This window comes from Lepidochelys kempii, chromosome 12, assembly GCF_965140265.1.
Source record: "Lepidochelys kempii isolate rLepKem1 chromosome 12, rLepKem1.hap2, whole genome shotgun sequence".
NCBI lineage: Eukaryota > Metazoa > Chordata > Testudines > Cheloniidae > Lepidochelys > Lepidochelys kempii.
Genome location: NC_133267.1, coordinates 37,546,084 through 37,568,294, shown reverse-complemented (window position 1 = coordinate 37,568,294; position 22,211 = coordinate 37,546,084). Strand labels below are relative to the sequence as shown.

Here is a 22,211-nt window from a genome sequence, read left to right as displayed (position 1 = left end):
GTGGAGGTTACATATCATGTTTAAAGAAAGCAAGTATCAATTGTAACAGCTTCTCCTTATTAGTGCTGTCTCCGAACAGCTCAGCCATGCGGCTTAGTCGGCATTGCTGGGGGGAAAATGATCTGACTCAAAACCAGGACGTTCACTGTTAAGGTTGGAGCTCCAGCCTTCCAGCGAAGTCACCTCATCTTTCATTTTCCCACGTTGATCAGGAACATTTCTCTCCCCAGAAGATCCTTTTCTCCCCTCAGCCCGTCCACTTGTCCCACCCAGCCTGCCACGTGAGCTGGAAGGGCAGGCATTGGAGGCAGGAAGCAAGGGAGGGGAGGGAATTTGGTCTATGCCGTGTGTTGCTGGTGTTAGCATTAGATGGCATTTGGGTTGGAGGGCCAGTAGTGTATATTCTGCAGGGCCCTGGGATAGTATAGGGCCTGTGGGTTTAAAGCTGCCCCTACAGTGCAGGGAGCTGACCACATAGCTTTAGCCTTGATGATGAATCCTGTTGCTGTTTTGATTCTAGCTGCAGCTTAAATGTTGTTTGCTGTGGTGTGTATATGATGCACAGCATCTGAAATGCACCTGTTGATTCACACGACCAGTCTCTCAGGTAGCTAACCAGTAAGTATTATGGGGACACTGAGATAAAGAGGATGAAGTGACTTGTCCGAGGCCACGTAGGAGGTCAGTGGCAGAGTCAGGACTCGAACCCAAGGCTCTTGACTCTTAGCCCGCTGCTCCAACCCTTTGGCTCCTTCACTCCTGTTCCAAGACGAGTGAAGTGCAGATTGCAAATGGCCAGCAGGTAAAAAGTGAAAAGTAAATATGAATCTCAAAATTCTTTGAGCCTTACTAATCTACGATGTTCCCAGTGTTATTGATAACAATATACCTACTATCTTGCATATGTACTATAGATCTTCATGGTGTCCCTCTATTCAGGTGTATTCTAGCAAATGTTCTCTTTCATTTTCATGCAGGCTGAAAATAGCAGGGGCTACTTCTTTGGCTGCTGTCATCCTCATGCCTCGAAAAGTAACTTAAGGGGATCTTATCAGCTATTTCTGGTTATACAAAAAAAATCCCGTTGGATAATTTATATTCATTCTTCACCCACTGATATTAGTTTTAAGACATTCCCATTTTTTGGGCTTTCTTTTTTTTGTGTGTCAGAGAACAAGAGCTCTGCAGCTCCCGCAACTTGGGCTGTTTAAAGTAATGAGAGTGTGCTATTGCTAGGCAACCTTAGCAGAGTGTGCCTGACTAGAACTCTGAATGCAGCTGGGGGACATCAGGAAGCTATATTGCTACACCTCGCCTGTGAAAATTGGCTAGAAACCGCATTAGGGCATCTTGTGGGGGAGATTTTTTGAATGCACCAAAGTGTGCCATAGGGCATTTTAAGGGGTAGCTTTTTAATGCCTCTTTTTAAAAAGCAGATTTGGTTAGGCTCTCACTTGCTGAAATGCTTACAGGGATGAAATGTGATTGTCATCAGTTGCTGAGTCTCATGAATATCAAAAGGTTCTGTCCCACATCCTGGCCAAGACTCCTGTGGGTTGAACTTTCAACAATGGTCTTTGATTTTCCCCTTGAAATCAATTAAGACAGAGCTGAGTTTCAGTGAGTTCACTGTAGAGTGCCCTGAATTCTTATCCCGGCTGTAAACACTGTGACCAAGCCACTTAATCACTCTGTGCCTCAGTTTCCCCTTCTGTCAAAGGGAGATGAAACTCTTACATTAGGGCTGAGGTGAGTATTCATTAGTGAAAGCTTGCAAAGAACTTAGAATTTGGAAAGGGCTCATATTTATGAATTGTAGATGCAAACAATATAAGGTAGAGATCTAACACTCTGAGTTGTGCTTGCAAAACAAGGAATTGGATGTCAACATTATCTAATGGTGTGGGTGGGAAATTAGAGTGAGTGTGGAAGCCCCTTTAAAAATGTTGACCTCTGTGTGATAAGGAAGGTGCTTAATATTGCCAGGTCAGAGGGTAACTGTATGTTTCTCTTGAATGATAGTGCTTTGGAATCTTGCTTGGTCTCTGTGCATTTAAACAGCGATTTGAAATTGTGTATGTGTGAGAGAGAGGCATCTCTTTAAAAACAAGGAATTGTAACTCCCACTCCACCTCATCGATTTTTTTCAGTCCATGAAGCATTATCATGTTTCATACACAGTGTGTTTACTACAGGGAGCCACATGGTTTTCAGATGAGAAATAATGCAATTCTTCCTCATGGCCCTTATGATATTGGAGCAGACAGCACTCGGAACACGTAATTTCCCTCCGCCCCTCTCCCCCTGCACTGTTCAGATTGTTGTGCTTAACAGCTGTGCTGTTAGCAGATCTACACCCCTCATCATTATGTGCCCCCTACACACACGCGCACACACTCTTGTGCTCCTATGTGAAAAAAACAGCCAGAATATAGCTTGGATTGTAGGGAAAACAACAACATGAATGCTTTATTGTAATTAGATGCTGATGTGGACACATACAGTGTTAATTGAATTGGTATTTGCAGGGTGTTTCCTTGAAGGGAACATTTTCTCTCTCTTTTTTTGGGGGGGTTTGTTTTTCCACTGGAAGCTCCTCCCAGGGAGATGGTTACTAGACTGTCCAAAGCAGGACGCTCCCAGCTTTCTGCATGCTGATACCTGCAGCACAGAGCTCCTCTAATTGCACCCAAGAAATATACACCAAGTCAGAAATGTGCTATGTTGCTTGTTTTTGTTTTGGTTTTTTTTTGTCTTAATAAGAGCCGATGTGGACATAAAGAGCTCGTGCTGTTTCCCTCTTTCTCCCACGATACAAATGTCATCGATGTTTGTTCTTACAGAGTTTCTGCCCTCAGCATCCCAAAGCTCCTACCTGGCTCAGCTCAAGTTCTGCAGCAGGATTAATGACTACTGTGTTTGGGGCTGGATGCTTGTTGTATATAGAGCACTGCAGCCAACAGGGCACCACCCTGAAGGAGGAGAATACTTCCAGGGCAGTGTTTCCATTCAGTGCACCAACAAAATGCGGCACTTCTGGCAAATGATACAATTTCTGGTGTGCTGTCCGAGCACCAGGGCATGTGGTAGGCAAGAAGAGGTTCGGATGCCAAGTGTACACCTGTATTTCTTGGGAGACTTCTACTGTTGTGCTGAAATTCAGGGTAGGGGACATTAAGGCCTTCTGAATCCAGAGCATAATGAATTTCTTGGACAGGAATTCTGAAACACCTGGGAGCGACCAATTTCTTTATTCTCATGCAGTTATTCAGGCACAGGGGATGTAGTAGCAGACAAAATACTTGCTGTTCAGCACCTGGAATCAAGGCTCAAATCTGTCTTGAGGATCTGCATGAGTTTGCGGACAGGAGCTTATGCCCCATAACCACCCTGGATGGGATTTTTCAAATCACTAATTCTGCTCCCATTGACATCAGTGGTAAAACTCTCACCACAGAGTTCAGCCTGTGCTGAGTGCTTTGAAAATCCCAGCCCATGTGTAAATTGACACTGCCTGCTCTGAAGAGGCCAGGGGCTAAGTTGGGGCTGGAGACTGATCTACTCCTTGCTGTTGGAGGGAGTGCCTCCTCTGGCCTTTGGGCCGAGGTTCAGCTGGCCACTGCTGTGAGACTGTAATGTGTGTGTAACAAAGCCGGATTGCAGTGCGCATTGCTGTCTTTCCGTTCACCCTTAGGGACACTAATACTCACCCATAGTTTAAAAAAATACAGACCCTGTTCAGAAATCAAGGCAGCAGCGCTGTTCCCACTGGAGTCAGTGGGAGCCGAATCATGATCAAAGGCGGTTAGCACTCTTCTGCATCCCAGGGACTCCTCTGGGCCTCTTCGGTGGGGTGGGATGGGATGCCATTTCCAACAAAAGTGCTCTTGGGAGTCTCTTGCGGTAGAGGGAGAGGTGGCAAAATCCCAATATCCCAACAGTGGCGAGAATTCTGAGGACAGGAGCTAAAACGGTGATTCTCTCACCCACATGCAAAATGCTTTTCTCTAATACTTCAGGGGAAGAACAGGGATGCATTGGGCTAAGATACCACAGTTCAAGCTGTCCTCTTGGTCTAGAGCCGATTGATGTCAATGGAAAGACTTTCATTCCTTTCAGTGGCATTCGCATCGGCCCCTTAGAGTCAAATTCCGCCTACGGGTACGTGTGAGGCTCCCACTGAATTCAGCGGGAGCTGGTGTGGATAGACCTGAGGGCAGAATTTGGCATTTTGGTTTTTAAAAACTGTCCTCCATCTTCCTTCAAACAACCTGCCAGAGCTCATCCCACTTCTCCCACCAGCTGCCCTGAATCTCTCCACACCATCCTTGCAGCCTCCCTGTGCACTCCATCTCCCATTTCAAACCTCATCTGGAAACATGTCCTGCCTCCCTTTCCTCTGTCTCTTCCTTTCTCTTTCCTCTCTCCCATTAGTTTAACATTTGACCCTATAACAATAATCATACTATAATATACTATTATGAATGTATTATTGTTGTTGTAACTGTCTCATTGAACTCACGTACGTACCTGTGTGAGGAACAAATATTTGATACTGGGCTTTTCAGTAGAAAGGGGTAGCATAATCCAATGGCTGGAAATTGAAGCTGGACAAATTCAGACTGGAAATAAGGTGTACTTTTTACAGTGAGGGTAATTAACCATTAGAACAATTTACCAAGGGTCGTGGTGGATTTTCCATCGCTGACAATTTTACAATCAAGATTGGATGTTTTTCTAAAAGATCTGCTGTAAGAGTTATTTGGGGGAAGTTCTCTTTCCCATGTTCTACACAAAGTCAGACTACGATCACAGTGGTCCCTCCTGTCCTTGGGATTCTATGAATCGGAGTATGTTTTGTATGCAAGATGCAGTATGAGATGGAGTTGTGTTGTGTTCTCTGAGACGGGCCTGAGTCAACATCCTGTATCTGAACACTCCTGAATTTTAGACCAGACCATCCTGGCGTGGGCCCACTTCCCATTGCTCTCCATGGATCCAGTTTGCAGAATTAATCTGTTGCGTGCAGAATGTTGAATGCCACCACTGCTGGGGGGACGAGAAGTGGGAGCTCAAACTGAGGGATGGGTGGCTAATGACATTATTAAGAGATCTCTCACGGTGGCATTGCATACTGCTACCTTCAAATAACACATGGTGCTATGAGCACTGAAGTACAGGAATTCATAGGATAAGAAACAAAAGTGGGGGAGTAGAATGGCATTTAAAACCTTGCATCTAATTACATCTGCTGAGGCCTGGTCCTGCTCCCACTGTAGTTGGTGGGAGTTTTGCTGTTGTCTTCAGTGAGACCGGGATTGGGCCCCTTGTTTTATTCTGTTTAACAGAGAAAGCCAAAGGCTCCCAGGACCTCTGAACGCTTACAGTGACAAACGTAGTCAAGGTGCAGCACGCAGAAGGCTGTCCTCACATCAGGTCCTGTTATAACTGGCCGTGGCCATGTAGGGGATCTGAATGATCATGTGGCAGCTGTAATTAAGCATGACCCGGGAGAGCAATAATGGAAGTTCAGGAGAACTTGAACCATAAAGTGATAATACTTTCAGCTTCTGCTGAGTCTTCTGACTCAGAATCCCAAAACACCTTACAAATGCTGGTGAATTTAGGGTCATGACACCCCTGTGCAATAGGTGTCATTGTCCCAATTTCACAGATGGGGACACTGAGGCACGGAGCTTGTAACTTGCCTGAGAGTCTCTCAGGAAGTCTGTGGAAATATTAGGGAATAGATCTTGGGTTTCTTGATGCCACAGTAATGCCCTTCCTTCTCTCTTTATAAAATTTGTCACTACCACTTAAAGCTACTTCCTTCTTGTTGTCTCTGACTTGCATGACAAGTGCCTCCCTGGGAAGGAAGTCATTGAAGTTATTGAGCAAGTTAGTTAAAGGCTGGGATGCACGGATACTGGGCCTGATTGGCTACTGCCTTGGCCCTTGTGTTGTCAGTTGCAGCTGTGCAAACTGGGTGTAAAGTGCTACTGGTCTGGTGCAGATGACTGCCAGGTGCAAGGCCACGGAGAATCAGGTTTGCTGGGCCATTGCAATGTGTTTCATTTTGTTTTTTATCCTTCTCCTCTTTGCAGAGAATTAAGAAAGATGTTGACAAAGGCACCCTGCACACTGACATGTTCCTGCTGAAGGCTGAAAGCGTGGGCAAGGAGGAAGGTGGATTGCCACACAGTGATTGTAAGAGGGAACAGGGCTGGGTTGTGGTTGATGCTGAGACACTTTAATACGCCAATCCTCTTTCCTTCTGCATGATAATTTAAAGAAAAAAAGAAAATTACCCAGAATGAAATTTCACCAATTATGAAAACCACCACGTCGCTAGATCTGCCTTGATGCTAAGCGGACCAGATGGACCGCTTCCCCAGGACAAGTTGATTTGAATTTCTCTTCTTTCCAGGAGCAGCTAGAGGATTTGTATCAGGATTCTTGCTTAAAAATGGAAAATACAAGTTGAATGGGAAGATGAGATGAATTGCTCCCCTTCCTTGGGTGATACGTGGGGTTTTTAGGGACAAACCTTTCCCCCACCCGTGCATGCAGGCAGCCTTGTAGAGGACAATGGAAAAGGAATTCTTATGCTGAATAGCCATGGGTGCCTCTGTTCCTGGGGCCCCAAAGCTGCAGTAGATTCCAAAACTGCTGTGCCCCCTCTCTGTAAGGGATTGATCCTATGGCAGGCTTGCCCTCCCCTATGCCTGTTACCCCACATGCCAGTGGCATGGCAGTCCTTGCAGGGATGGGATCTCTGGCACAGAGAGGACGTGTGATCTTTGTGCAGGTTCCTCCAATGCTGCCCATCTCCAAGCAGTGGAACCAGACTGGGTCACTAATGTTCACAGACTTGCAGGACCGTAGGAGCAGTACAGGATTTACTCCTTTTAAAGCACGTTGTTGACATACAGGACAGAAACAGAGTAACTTAGTCAGTGAAATAGCAAAGCTGGGATTGGAGCAGAGAAAGGGTCAAATGATGCTAGGGCTGCTGGTTTCCAGTTCAGCTGAGGAAGGGGAATGCAGTAGGGTGTGTCATTGCTACTCCTTGCTGCGGTGCCTCTGCGCACAACCCAAGCCAAATACTAATAAAGGTTTTGGAGCTGTGATTAGTACTAGCTGTGAAGTGTATGTAGTGTATTGGTTAGGACGAGGGCTGAGTTTGAGATCTGGCTCAGATCTGAGTTTAGGACTGAATCCAAAGTTCTCCAGTGTTCTGTGACATACAGATTTGGTTCTGACTCAGCTCCAGGTAGCAATGTTTGCCTTCAGATCTGGCTCTGGATCCAGCCTCCATCACAATGGGGCAGGGAGGTCCATTGCTATGGTTCAAGCCTGCCTCTGGTTAGGCCACACTTTCAAGTTCTGGAGACCAAAATGTAAATGCTAGCTCTTGTCCTCATGCTGTTGGGTTCGGTGATTGCTCATCTGAGTTTTAATTTGTGCACGCAGTAAAACCCCTGTGCAGTTTTTCCCAGTTGTCATTCTCTGCCGACAGGGAGGCTTAGGCCTAGACTAGTTGAGGGGAAGGGAAGGGCTGTGTTCGAGTTAGAACTGGCATGCATGTGCTCCCAGGCTGCCCACCTCACAGGCTGCTGGGGTTCGGGGCAGCTCTGAGCCTCTGAAAAGTTTTGTTCAGGTCAAACCAAAATGTTGTTGGGATTTTTTTTCTGAAAACAAAATTTTGGAATGTCCGTTCCCCAGAACAGTATATGTACAGCTCTGAAAACCTGGCCCTCGCTTGTTTTCTTGTTGATACAGAATCTGTGTCCTGTGCATACAGGGTGAATGACTCATGTATCTAGTAGGTGTTTCCCATCTCTACCTACTATGATCTTTCCTGTTTAATATCCACTAGCCACTGTGTTTATAACCAAATGAGTAAGCTGGATAGCGTTGTCAGTTTGACAAGTCAAGGCTTAATTCTTCCTCTGCGCATCTTTCAGCAACTGTCAGCTTGCCGGTCCCAGTGTGAACCCTGTTCTCTCCCCAAACACACAGATTAGGCATGTTACTCTTCAGTGACCCACGGCTGTATTCTGTTTTGCATGGCTACCAATGCCCACTCAATCCTATATAGGCTATGGCATTTGCGTCTTGCATTTCAGAGCTGGAATGGAGCTGCTAAAAATTTGGGTTAGAAAGGTTTGGAGGGGGAGGACTTGGAATGCAGGCTATTTTCCACCCTGGGGTACTGCTTTTAAGTGTGACCTGAAGTCTCTGTTGAGTGAGCCTGGTATTCTTTCCTGGAGGACTAGAGCACTTAAAAGGCAACATAGACTCTGGCAACATAGGCCCTGTCTGCTGGGAGAAGAGACCCGGGAAAGGTACCAGAATGAGGCATGCTTCCCAATCATCCCTAGAGACAGCTTTTTTTGTATTCCATGGCTAATCCCCTACTTGCTATGCACTCTGTGGGGTAAAGTTTGCATTGTGGCCGCTTATGGCATTCTAGGCCTGCAAATAAACAGAGGAATTAAGTCCGACCTTGCCAATGTATTACCTGTGCTATAAACAGAAATATGAGCTCCTCCCTTCGTTAAACACACACGTGCTTTTCATGATTTCCGTCTTCCTCCCGCCCCTCTCTGAAAAGCATATCTCAAAGATGGCTTTCTGTATTAAAGAGCAGATGTACAATTTTTATTTGCACACACACTTGCTTTCTAAGGGTAAAGAGTGGAAAATGGAACATATGGATTAGCTGGGTGATTAAACTGGCAAATGCAAATCGTTATGATTAACATTATTTAAAGAAATTGTTGAAGACGCTGTGAAATATCTAAGGAAACCAAAATAGGTCAATGAGATTCTTGCTGATATTGCTATAGAATTGAAGGGCCTTTGACGTTTTGAAGCAGCTGGAATTTTCAGCCACCCACTGTGTGAATTGACTTTCTTTGTTTCCTTCTCTTTTTCCATTACCAGACAAGTGGGTATGGAATCGGCTTAGCCCATCAGGTGTGAAACCCACTCCCAGGTCTGGCTTCTCTGTGGCAATAGGCCCCAATAACCGGTCCCTTATCTTCGGAGGTGTGCATGATGAAGAAGAGGAAGAGTGCATTGAAGGAGACTTCTTCAGTGATATTTATTTCTATGATATGGGAAAAAACCGCTGGTTTCCTGGACAACTAAAGGTATTGGAAAAATATATACAATAAATCCTCCCTTTTTATCTTAGGCCATGGAATCTGAAGCTTCTCTGATTTATGACTTTGTTATGGTTTTAAATCTAATTCTGTTCAGAGTATAGCTACACATCACAACTTCTTTGCATATTTGTTACACTGAGAGAGCTATCTCATTATAGCATCCTTGTGGAAACAAAGCACTGTGGCTTTTATCTCAATGTAGCTAGTCAAGGTGAACTCCAGGGTATAGAGAGATACGGTTGAGCTGGACTAGTTACATTGAGGTAAAAACCACAATGGTGGATTTCACAGTGAGATAGCTAACCTGATATAAAAACATGCCTCTTTTTGCAGTGAAAACATAGTGTTTAGCTGGCTGATGAAGGGGGAGATTGAATGTCAAACCTTCAGAGTTGTCGCCCCAGATTTTTGGCATTACTCCAACTGTTTTCAAGGAGTAAATGAGGCCAGATGACCTGAGTCAACTTCCTTCCCCTGACCCCAGTGCTTCTTAGTCTGTTCTGAAAGAGGGAAAATCAGTCACTTAACAACAGGCAAAGCTTCATGAGAAAGTTTGCTTCTGATTTCCTGGCAAACTGTTTTCCAGCCCTTTGGTACAGCACTCTGAAAGACCTGGAGTTCTTCCCACTAATGTGCTGTAATTTAGCACTCAGTAACTGTGTTTTGATTTCTCACAGTGGTGGGTCAATGCCATTTTGCGCCAACCACAAACTAGTGAGGTCTCTGTGTGTATGTGTGAGTGAGTGTGCTATGTTTTTCCTGCCCCAGCATACACTTCTGTATTAATAGAAGCAACAATTGCACACCACAGATATTCCTGTTGGTCATTTCACAGCTAGTAGAGCTGTCACTGTTTGGTTGAAGCATGTGCCCATCTTCTGAGAATTATGGCACCAACAAACCTTAACTGAATCCCCAAATTGCATTTAAGTGCATTGTGTTCACCACTGTATGGCATGTTAGCCATGCTGTACATCAGTGTTGTTCAGATTCACAGTTGTGTACAGTATTCTCTGACTGCTTTTCTAATGTGCTTCCTATCAATAGGGACCTAAATCTGAAAAGAAGAAACGTAGGCGAGGCAAAAAGGCTGAGGCAGAGGATGCTGGGGATGGAGAGGCAGAGGGCCAGGACCCTCAGGGTCCCGTGGAGATTGTCAAAGAAGTGGTGGCAGAGGATGGGACCGTCATGACGATCAAGCAGGTGGTCTCTGCCCCTGAAGTGGAGCTGGAGAGGTCCGAATCGGAAGACGAAGAGGAGGCTGGTGATGAAGCCTCCGGCCAGCAGGTGGAGCCATGCCCACGTTCGAACGCTATGCTGGCAGTGAAGCACGGAGTTCTCTACGTCTACGGGGGGATGTTCGAGGTGGGGGACCGCCAATTCACCCTCAACGACCTCTATAGCATCGACCTCCACAAGATGGAGGAATGGAAGGTGCTGGTGGAGATGGATCCAAGTAAGTTCCGGCCGCGGGTTAATCCTTTCCTTTGCATTTCAGGCAGTTAGAATACTCAGCGCGGGCATCCACTCGGCGTGCCCAGCCCTATAAGCACCATCTCCAGCAGGTACGGCACCTGCACCTCCCAAGAGGGCGACTGGGCAGGTGGGGTTTTCAACAGCACCATGAAAAAATGGAGTGGCTTTCTCCATAGCTGAAATTAACCCTTCGAATGCTGGCATTTTCCAGAGAGACAGTAGCTTGGGAGGGTACAAATCCATGGGCACCAAGGTACTTCACAGTTATTGCCATGCTGCATGCTTGGGCTGCTCAGGACTTTGTGGTGAGGGTAGGGAGAGAACTCAGATCCTCCTGCTTTGAAAACGCATGCCCATAATATTTAAACTGAAGGAGAATCCCTGTTAGCTGGGATCAATACAAGTCCTTTGGTGCATGGGTATGTAGTTCTGATTCTATCCAGCAGAGGGCAGTGGTTTGCAAACACATACGTAATTGTGCGCACACACCAGTTAATTACAATATTTATACCACAGACAGTAGGTAGTGGTGATAGCCAGATGACTAACTGCATTTATCTTGCTCCTTTAATCCCACCTGCACTCTTGCCCCTTACTTCATCTCCCGAAAGACACATTCTAAAGTTCTAAACCTCTGAGCGGTTCTCAGATCGCTGCCATCTGCCGCCCACAGAACATTTCTTTCTCAGCCTCCCTCCCAAATATGTGCTGTTTAAGGGTGCCGGACGGACAAAACTCATTCCTGGACTAGCTGCTAGTTTAAGATCCAATATCCCATGAAGCATCAGAGCAAAAAAAGAAGGGGAATTGTGAATAATCTCACTGTCCAACATGATATACTTCACTTTAGTAGACAGCAGGATATCGCACCTTAAAATCACAGCATTATCATGTGCAAATAATGCTATTTTAGATCATGTTGTAGAGGTTTCTAAACTGTTTTATTGAAAGTTTTTTCTCTCCTCTCGTGGGCTGTACAGCTGGACTTCTGAAACTAGGGAGCTGATCTTTGGAGGGCTACAAACAATATCAGTTAAAAAGAAGTGTTCAAATTCTTGAAACCACTGTAGAAATAGTTCTTAAGTCAGATATTGTGGCATGAACAGAACGCATGGTGCTGTGTGCTATATGGATTCCATTGGCGTGGGTGTGGAATGGCTGTATTGCTCATGAGTAGAGAAGTCCGGAGTAAAACCTTTACCCCATAGCTCATCGTTCTGTCTAGGGTACTTATACCAGCCCATTGTATTAATATAGATGGAATAAGTGGTCCTACGGTGTTAACGGAACCTAATCACTGTCCAACATTAAATGGCCTTAAACAAAGTTCAGGGTTTGCTATACACAGACTTCAGCCTCCTTAGGACCATGGCAAACAAATCCTTTTAACCTCTTATTAAAGATACAGAAAAGACAGAAAAAGAGTTAAAGCTTTTAAAATGTAAAGTGTTCACTAAGGCTTTCATTTTAATAACATCCCTTGTTCCTTTTGCCTTTAGCTGGAGAGAGTTTTAAAAGGAAAAAAAACCCCTTGTCTGACAGTCTCTTAGATGGGATCAAAGATAGTAATAACTGTCCGATGGGGGAAAAAGAGAAGTTAGTTGAGTGGAGCTGGAGCTGTTGCTGCTGTTGTTGCTGTTAAAGTCTGATCCCGTTTCATCCCAGGTGGTGTTTGGGATTCAGCTATAGCCAGGAAAGGTGGTGTCACCTCGGTTTTTCTCTCTGGCCTGGTCTGGTCAGAGCATCTCTCAGGATTAGGAGAAGGAAGGTCCGGGGTCCTAGGAGACAGTGGGGGTAGCAGCCATAATAGTGAAGCTCCCTCCAGTAGTCAGTTTTTCTCCCAAAGTCTCCTTCTTCAAGGACCCCCAAAAGGAGTGGTGGGTGAAATAGCCCATACCCCTCATCATTTTGTCCACCAGTTAGGCCTCGTTTCCAAAATACCAATTTTGGTTCACTGATTTCCAGTCTTTCACTTCCCTTGTTCACCAGGCATGATCTTAACACAGCCCTTGTGGTCTTTTTGTTTGGACTAGTGCAGTTCTTCTGTCTCCCATTCATGCCTTTTCCCATCAACATCTCTCGTTAGATGATAAAAAACTTCTGTTTTACTGACTTTCACATACATTTTACGGTTGAACTCACAATTAGGATCAATTTTTAGGCCCAGTTATCACAACAGGCTCCCAAGGCCATAATATGTGAGCGCTTCACGGTCTTTTAATATGTTGGTCCGCACAGCACCCGGGAGGCAGAGCAGGGCTACCATCTCCATTTTATAGGTGGGGTACCAAGGCACAGAGGGTACACCTCCACAGCGAAAAACCCCCACGGCAGCGAGTCTCCGAGCCCAGGTCTACAGAGTCAGGCCTCCGAGGCTTGCACTACGGTGCTAAAAATAGCTATTAGATGTTCTGCTTCACGGTTTGAAACCCACCCCTCTCCCCAGGCTTCAGAGCCCAGAGGTCCAGCCTGAACCAGAATGTTCACAAGTGTATTTTTAGCGCTGTAGCATGATCCCCGTGAGCCCGAGTCTGTAGACCCAGGCTATGGGACTCGCTGCTATGGGGGTTTTTTGGCTGTGAAGATGTACCCTGAGGGTATGTCTACACTGCAATTACACATCCACTGCTGGCCCATGCCAGCTGACTCAGGCTAAGAGGCTCAGGCTAACAGGCTGTTTAATTGTGGTATAGAGGCTGCGACCCTCCCACCTCGCAGGGCCCTAGAGCCCAGATTCTAGCCTGAGCCTGGACATCTACACTGCAGTTAAACAGCCTGAGCCTGCGAGCCTGAGGTCAGCTGACACAGGCCAGCAGAGGGTTTTTAATTGCAGCGTGGACATACCCTGAGAGGCTAAGTGACTTGCCCAAGGTCACACAGGAAGACTGTGGTGGATCATGGACTGGAACCAAGTTTTCCCAAGTCCTAACTACTACATTATCCTTCCTCTCACTCATTGTGTATTCACATGCAGTCTTCAAACTAGCCATTTGTCATTCCTGTCTTTGGAGGGAAGTGAGTGGGGCGAGAGAGGAAACAGCATCCTCGCTTCACAAATGAAGAAATTAAGTCAGTTCAGGTTAAGTGATTTGCCTAAGTCCACCGTGAAAGTCTGTGGCACACATAGGGTTTAGAATTCAAGGGTTCCTGACTCCCTCTCCTGTGCTCCGGCCACTATGCTGTGCACCAATCATGATGATGATAGAGCAGGTTTGTTTTTTTCTCCCAGACAGGCAGACTGGAACAGCTCTGACATAAAATCCTGTTCTCAGCCACAGTCTGAGTTCATGCACATGGCATGGGTCTCTGCATCCAGTGTCCTGCCTGCTTTCAATCTCAACCTAGAGTTCACCTGCACAGCACCTGATACTTTAAGGACAATCAGAGTTAGCCTTTTTCCAGCACTAATGGTAACTGGGGACAAATCTCACCTAAGCCTACAGTCTTTCAGTAATGGTCTATTTCGGGCCACACGGAAACAAGTGAATCATTGCAGAGCAGATTTCAGGCGGGGCCATATCCTTTAGATTGCTGGCAGCAGGCTCCCTTTACACGCAGCAGAACTAAATTTGGCATAGATTAATCCATACAAGAACCTTCCCTGGCCTCATGACCTCCAGTCGACTGGCCTTATTTATTGTGGGATCACAAATTCTTCCCTTAATCCCCTCTAAAGGAATCAGGTGACCCCCTGGCCCGGGAAAGGGACAAAGCCCAGAGGAGGAGGGGCTGGAGGGAGTTTCAGTTTGGGGCTGGCTGGGACATGGAGTGAAGTGCAGACGTGGTTGTCTGGCTCACTGGCCCCAAAATGGACCAGCTGAGGGGTCCGGTTCTCTGCACCTACAAGCTCTGTGTTAGACCATGTTCCTGTCATCTAATAAACTTCTGTTTTACTGGCTGGCTGAGAGTCACGTCTGACTGTGGAGTTGGGGGGGCAGGACCCTCTGGCTTCCCCAGGAGCCCCACCTGAGCGGACTCGCTGTGGGAAGCGCACGGAGGGGCAGAGGATGCTGAATGCTCCGAGGTCAGACCCAGGAAGGTGGAAGCTGTGTGAGCTTTGTGTCCTGCAGACAGTCTGCTCACAGAAAGGAGACTTCCCCAGAGTCCTGACTGGCTTCATGGGGAGCAGCTCCAGAGCATTGCCCAGGGACTCCCTGACAACTGGTTTACTGCCTCTCCTAATGGTACTGCATTGTGCCCTGAGTGTTTTTTGTGTAAAAGCAGATTTTGCCTGGGGTGAATGCAGGGAGGATAAAGAATTTGGGAAATCTTATGACCCAAGTCTGCTCGCTTTCTATTGGAAGTGGTACCCCACAGCCAGAAATAAAGGGGCTTCCACTTCAAGTGAGCTGTGAGGAGGTGATAAAATCATCAGTGGGGTCACTTTGAAGTCAGTAGAAAGGACAAGAATTGAGCACATTTCAGTATACAGATGTGGTGTAGAGGCTGTGACCCTCCCACCTCACAGGGAGTATACCTTTCAGATGTGTCACAATGACCAGCGTGAAGCAGGGTATTCCACACCTGATTGTCTGACACCCTAGCCTAGACACCCCCCTCTCTTTCAGAGCTCATTGCTGCTTGCTTTCCCTGCCACTAACCATGGCATCTCCTGCGCACCACCAAAGGGATCTGGAAGTCCAGATTTTCAGGGTAGCTTTGCAAGCATGTTGTCTGTCGGTTATTCTCTAGGAGTGGGGCAGTGTCTGGCAGGCGATACTGACTGAGGCTTCTCTGCATGGTGTCTGGAAAGTCAATCCAGGTCTTTCCCCTAATGAATCCACCTACAGCATGTTCACTCCGAGCTTTCACTTAAATCCACCTCAGTACCCACGGCCCTCAGAGAGGCCAGAACCACTGATGATGCTTCCCTGTGCTCCCAGTCAAATGGATTCAGAAATGCTCCCGAGGGTAAAGCTTTAAAAGCCAGGTCCTTGGTTCTCACTGAATATCTTTGGCATGTGATTTTGAGGTGAGTTTAGAGAACAGGTTCTCTGGTAATGCTGTCTCTTCACCCCCCTCCCATTTTCACATCTGTATAACGAGATAATCTTCCCCCACCCCTCTCTCTCTCCTCTCCCTCAGTGGCCTTGTTGTGCAGCTCCATAGCTTCCTGTGTTCGCTCAGTGCCTCTTTGTGCTGCTCTTGTGTGGACGAGGACGGGAAATAGGCTGTAGGAGGGAAACTGGGAGCATGGAAGCTGAGCCCTTGTATTCCCATCCCACGTGGCATTGCACAGTATTGTCAGCATTCTCATTTATTCATATGCATTTATTATTGGTAGAGCAGCCAGCATTGTTTGAGGTGCATTTGTGAAGGCAAGCCTCATGCCCTGAGGAGCTAAATGAGACTGTGGGGCAGGTGCCTATCCTATTTCTTCTTCTTATTTTTTATTACTTGTACTATGGTAGCATTTAGAACTTCCAACCAGGATTGAGGCCCCATTGTACTAGGTGCTGTACAGGCATAGCAGAAGACTGTCCATACTCTAAGAATTCATGGTTTAAATAGACAAGACAAACAAAGGGTGAGAGGGGAAACTGAGGCACAGATGGAAGAAATGACTCGCCCAAGGTCACACGACAGATGGCAGAGTGGGAATTGAACGTAGGTGTCCTCATTCTTGGTCAACCCAGGCTCTGAACCATGCTGTCTTCCATAGCTGTTATCTGTCATTTTTTTCCCCTTCTGTTTCATGCATGCTTATAAACACTAAACAATAGTTCAGAACTTGGTCTCTCATGGTGGCTGAGCTGCAGAGTGGCTATGTGACGACTGCTCGGTTCAGAAAGATGGGGCACCTGTCTGACTATCTCATTTTCCCCGTAACAATTCCCGCCACCTTAAGAGGGCTTATTGTGTTTTGTTTTTTCATTGTATATGTTTGTTTTACTGTTGAAGAAACTCAAGAGTGGCTGGAAGAGTCTGACTCCGATGAGGAGGGGGATGATGTGGAAGGTGCAGAGGGAGGTGAAGAGGAGGAGGAGGACTCTGATGAAGAAAGTGAAGATGATGAAGGTAATTATGCTAAAAGGAGTGAGAAGAACACATGGATTGGTAGTTGTTTGGGGTGCTTTTAGCCCCACATCTGCAATTTTGGCTGCCTTGCTCCAGTTTGTGATGTTTTCTAGAGGTTTCAGCCTTGTATCTGATTTTATAAAGTGGCTTTAGAAGTTGAAACTGTTGTGCTTTATTAGTAACCCAAGCCAGCTTTTAATGACAGCTTGAGCCCACTGGGATTTTCCAGCAATAAAAAGCTACAGGGAATTTAGGAACAGATAGTGGCTCAGTGCTTTTCACCTTCAGGGTACGTTTACAAGTGTCAGTCCTCACTAAACCCTCAGGGAGTGAGGTGGTGTCAGGGGTCAGAAATCCGCCGGCTTTGTTGTCCTGTGCTCGGACCACTAATTCCCACCTCTATCTCAGAAAAAGATGCAGGGAGTTTTGCAGGTTAGGGCTGAGGTTCATTGACACAGCTACGCATGGGCTCAGGGTGGGGAGAGGGCATGTTTCAGATCTGAACGGAGGTATTGGAGATAGCATGTTTGCACTCCACATAAGTCTGTTTGCCTTTCCAACCAGCACTATTAGTCTTTTAATTTAAAAAGGTAAAAATCCAGTGGCAAGTTGAGCTTTCCAAAAGAAGTCATATTTCCATAGGTACATTCTGTTCCATGTTTGCCTGTGTCCTGAGGAGAAAAAACATTTTCCCTAGCTATCGATAGTCTTTAAACTATTGCATTAAAATATGTTCGCTGCAGCATCGTCTCAACCGGCCTGGCACATGGGCAAGCAGATTGCTTTCATCAGCTGTTTGTGACCTCTCTCTTCCTTTCTGTTTCCCTCCCATCATGCGCTAGAAGAGGAGCGGCACCCATCTGTTCAGCTTGATGAGAAATACACAGACTATCTGCCCAGGACTGAGCAATACTGGATTAAACTAGCCCGCCACAATATGGGCCCTGATGCAAAGGAGAAGAAGGTGGCGAAATTGGCACACGCGATGGCAAAGACTTTTTATGAAGATTCGGTCTAGATACGCGTGCTGCTGAGAATGAGCAGTGTGGGTGCAAACACCTCACTGGGACAACAGCCAGTTGAACCAGCCATCTAAACCTGATGTACCTCTTACCTGGTATGTACTGTAGGTTCCAAAGGCCCTTGGCTGCTACACACTAATGTCTTGGGCAGTCCAAGGTTGGCGTGCCTATCTGCTCACAGTATATTTCTGCCATTATCACCCTGTAAACGGGCCTTAGAAAACAGGATTGCTGGCCGGGAATGTGTTCTGCTGAGATTGGAATATACATTGTAATTTTGTTGACAGCTGTTTAAGTTGGCTGCAGACAGACTGCTTAATAGAATCAAAACATCACTTGAGGTTCCTAATGTCCTTCATCTGGCCAGGGGCTGGATATGATTTTTTCTCAGTGCTTTCGTAATAAAGTTGTTTGGTTGAGTTATTTTGTGTTTTCCTTAATTAACCCTCCTAAAATTTAATTCCTTTGCACTTGCCTTGCAAAAGAAATTTTGGGAGGCCCTCTTGGGATCCACCAGAATCCCCTTAATCACCCCACTGATATCATTGGTTTTTCTTACTGGGAAAACTGTCTATAGATCCAATTAAGGCTCAAAAGCAAAGCAGTTCCATTTAGGACCCCCGCAAGTTCACTCCTCTTCAGTTTTAACTAAGATCTCTTTCCTGGTGTGAGTCTCTTGTCCCCAAGTGCTCGGACAGTGTGAAGTGGAAAGCCTCCTGATGGCTAGACTGCTTAGTCACTAATAGTCCTGTTTCTGTACTGGGTTGGCAGTTCTCTTGGTGTCGACAAGAGCTGACCAGGTGGATTGAGGACAGAGGTGGGGCAGTTTTACAAGCCTACAGTTTCTTGGAGGGATCCTCTCTGGAAGGCACCCTCCCTTTCTTTCCTCCTGTTTCTGAGTATTGTTTTTATGGAGTCCTGCTGTGACCTGCAGCTCTTTATTGTGCAGCCTGTTTTCCTGCTGGGCTGCAGACTCACCTAGCCACGTTTAACTTTTTCTCAGCATCTATTTCCGGAAGAGATTTGAATCTCGAGGGACACTGGTTTATAAATAAAACATAGTATAGAACAGGGAGCTGTATTTTCCAGGGTCTCTCTCTTGCATATGCTCATTTCTAAGGACCTTTCTCCAGCTCTTGCATTTGCATCCATCTCTGAAGGTTTTATTTTAATTCAGAAATATCAACATAAAAATGCCCAGCATCCCTGGGAGGTTTTTTGAAGGGGGATCCTTCATCTACCTCTTGATGGGTGCCCTGTGTCATTCACACCACCACGACTTTATAGCAAGGGGACATTCTATCCAGGAAAGACCTGATGAGAGTAACTATGGAGATGATGCCATCTCTTAATTATCAGCAGTGTCTACCTCCCCACAGAGGATTGAATACACAAGCAAATTCACATCTAGCATAAGCCTTTGGCTCCCCTGAATCTGGCCCTGCTGCCTCGGAAAACTGCCAGCTCTAGTAGCTCCACCCACATTTCGTCATGGCAGGGTAAAGGAAGCGGGGTTGAGCTATACGTCTTGGTGTAGTCCGCTCCTCAATACCCTAAAGCACAATCCAGGCCAGCTCAGCAGACGGGGCACGTTGTATGCAGGCCCTCGTCAGTGGCTTGTCAGCTTGGAATGACATTAGCTCTTTGATATGTAATCGGTTGCTTGGTGGCATTACGACTTTATCTGCGACAGCAACGTGTACCAGTGGTAGCTGCCTTGCAGGGTCACTTTTTTGGCTTAATGGTAGCCCTCCCCGTGGCGTGAGTGGAGGAGGCCTTGTTTGAAAACCAAAGGAGAGTTAGCCTGGCTCTTGCTTATGGTGCCAGAGGTACAGGCCCAAATCTTGAGGTAGCATGTAGGGTGGAAGCCAAAATTATACACTGGTGGAGATTATATGGCCTATGTTATGCAGGTGGGCAGGCTAGATATTCATAATTGTCCCTTCTAGTCTTAATGTCTATGAGTGAACCAAATGTGTCCTCAGAAACTGTCCAACATACAGTTCCCATCACAGGAATGCCCCATGGAGGGAACAGTGGCTGGGCTCTAGGGTCCTGTTTGGAAGAGCTGCTCAAGCTTGGGTGAGAAACATCAACCACTGAGTGGAGGTGCAGAGTTCTCTGCTGACTCTCACAAGCAGCGGGACTTAGGTGGGTCTCATTCGGTTGCTCACCTTCAGCAGCACTGCACAGCTTAGACCCAGGTCCTCCACGGTATTTAGGCTCCTAACTTCCATTGATTTCACCTTTTGAGATGAAATACCTCTGAGAAGCTGAGCCTTAGAGCTGATCTGAAGTGAAAGCTCTGGACGTAGCCAGCTCAGGTGGGAATTAGGGCCAAGTTTAGGTCGACCTGTTTTCAAGCATGATGAAGTACGGCAATGAGAGTGGCTGACTGGCTTATGAGATGGGAGATGTGGGAGTAAATGCTAAGCCCAGAAGGGGAGAGTACTCAGCGGGCTGAGCCAGCTGTCAGTGGGAGGCTGATAGAGAGAGCCAGTGTTTTGATGCTGGGGCCTATCCACGACCCAAAATCCCCCAGCCTGCTGAGTAGTTAAGAAAGAAGCATTTTACAGTGGCTACCATCTGCCAGTGGTGGCATCATGCCAGCCACCCCCATGTCTCTCCAGCTGGGAGGCCAAACGGAACGAGTGGTTGCCGGGAGTTCCAAGAAGGCCTCTGCTACTCTTCTGAGGGGAGGGAGCTACAAATGTCAGTGGCGGCCTGGGTACTGGTGGCTGCAGGGCCCATTGCCAAGGGTCTGCTCCCCCGCATCTTTTGAGCAGGCGTAAAAGCTGCACTTGGCACTGGGGAGAGGACCTTTGTACGCAGTGCTGTCGTCACATTAACCCCTTGCTCCTGCCTCCCTGTTAGACACCACCCACTGCCGACGTCCTTGGTGTGGAAGCAGATCTGTAACTAGACATTTTAGTGGCCGGGGTGAGCATACATATTTTTGCCCCCTGCCATTTTTTGGGGGGGGCATTTCTCCACCCCATTTTTCTGCCTTTGTGGCTTTGCACCCTGAGTGGCTGCCCTGCCCTGGTTATGGCCCCATGTGGAAGGATTAGTTCTGAGATGATAATCAGCCTCAAGCCGTACTTGTGACCTGGTTTGTATTGTTTTGTTTTATTTCTGAGCAACTTGCGAGATGGCCTGAATTTGTGGCTTTCAGTCGGGAATCGCATGTATTCCACAGCAATCCTCTTATTTATTCCTTTAAAAGCTTTTATGAAATCGATACCCAAGACACAGACAGACTCGCCGCTAGAAGGATAATGGAAAACATGATTACCCACTTAGCAGCATGTTGGGGCCAGGAACTGAAACGAGAACGTTGCAAAGTATTTCTAGCAAGGATTGGCTGATGGCAGCAGGAGCGATAGGCACAAGCTATGATCCCTTGACGCAGAATTGCTCCTTTTTCCAACAGGAGGAGGATGGGTGTAAAACAGGGTGCTCGAATTTTGCCCGACTAAAGGATACATTGGCAACTTTTCAGGTGCTACATCTAATTTGAAAAAAGTATAGAGCAGATTTTGCCCATCTTTAATTAGGTGCAACCTGTAGAGACTACAAAGGGCAGTGCTTCATTTACCCAGAGCAAGCGGAGCATTGTAAGCTATGGTGTGTAGACTCTGTGGGCTTCAGCTGCATGTTGCAATTGATAGTGGCTTGGCTTAAAACATCAGGTTACTTAATGTGCTGGGGGAATTGTGGTTGCTGTTGTCCTAACGGTTCCTGACTTGGCTGCTGTGGATGTTGGGGGTGTGAAGTGCTCAAAACTCCCAAGACCCTCAGGCCAAAAATTCTTTGCTCTTCATCCATAGACTGTGAGGGAAGGTCATCATCACTGCCCCTGTTGGACACAGCAAGGGGAAATGAGGCGCTTACAGTCAGTAGAAGTGCTGGAACTCGAACTCAGCTTGCCCGGCTGCCCAGCTGAACTGTGTTGCCTCCTGCTTTCTTGAAAGGGAAAATGTCTAACTGCACCCTCTGTGGTAGCCCTCCAGGGCGGCGACCATATTACAGCTGGCTTGGGTCAGCATATACCCCCCATCAGGAGTGGGGGGGCGGCACTGTGCTATCAGCCCAGAGGCAACCAGACTGCCTATGATGGTGGTGGGGGGCAGCAGTAAAAAAGGGAAGCACATTGGCAGCTGTATCAGGGAGGGTTCTTTCTCTCCTACATCATGCACTCCCTCCAGCCATACCCCTTTAAAAGGGAAGGGCCATGGTGATACCGCTGCCAGCAGGAGGGTGAGGGCCACCACCCCTGTGAGGTGTCTAGTAACTAACAGTGCTGTACACCCAGAGCCCTGGGAGCCTGGCTGTTCCAAGAGCAGGGGTGTGGGGAAAGTGATCCCTCTGCATCTCTGCATCCCTCTGCATCATCCACGTGAGAGCAACCAGGCCTGTTTTGCATGTCAAAATGTTGTACCCTGGGAAACTGTTACCTCTTGGGTTTGGGGAGGGGGACAGGGGCATGAGCATTTTGAATTACTCGCCTGCGCCCTTGCTC

General features: G+C 46.9%; 1 protein-coding gene across 1 annotated transcript in view; it reads left to right on the top strand.

Moving 5' to 3' along the window:
- Nucleotides 1–18,112, top strand: part of KLHDC4 (kelch domain containing 4) — a 45,713-nt gene extending 27,601 nt beyond the window's left edge. The window contains exons 8-12 of the mRNA XM_073308148.1: nucleotides 6,105–6,207; nucleotides 8,950–9,158; nucleotides 10,221–10,629; nucleotides 16,551–16,667; nucleotides 17,510–18,112. Of these exons, the coding sequence (XP_073164249.1) occupies nucleotides 6,105–6,207; nucleotides 8,950–9,158; nucleotides 10,221–10,629; nucleotides 16,551–16,667; nucleotides 17,510–17,685 (1,014 nt within the window). The 3' untranslated portion in view covers nucleotides 17,686–18,112. The remainder of the gene's footprint in view (nucleotides 1–6,104; nucleotides 6,208–8,949; nucleotides 9,159–10,220; nucleotides 10,630–16,550; nucleotides 16,668–17,509) is intronic.
- The last annotated feature ends 4,099 nt before the right edge of the window (nucleotides 18,113–22,211 follow it).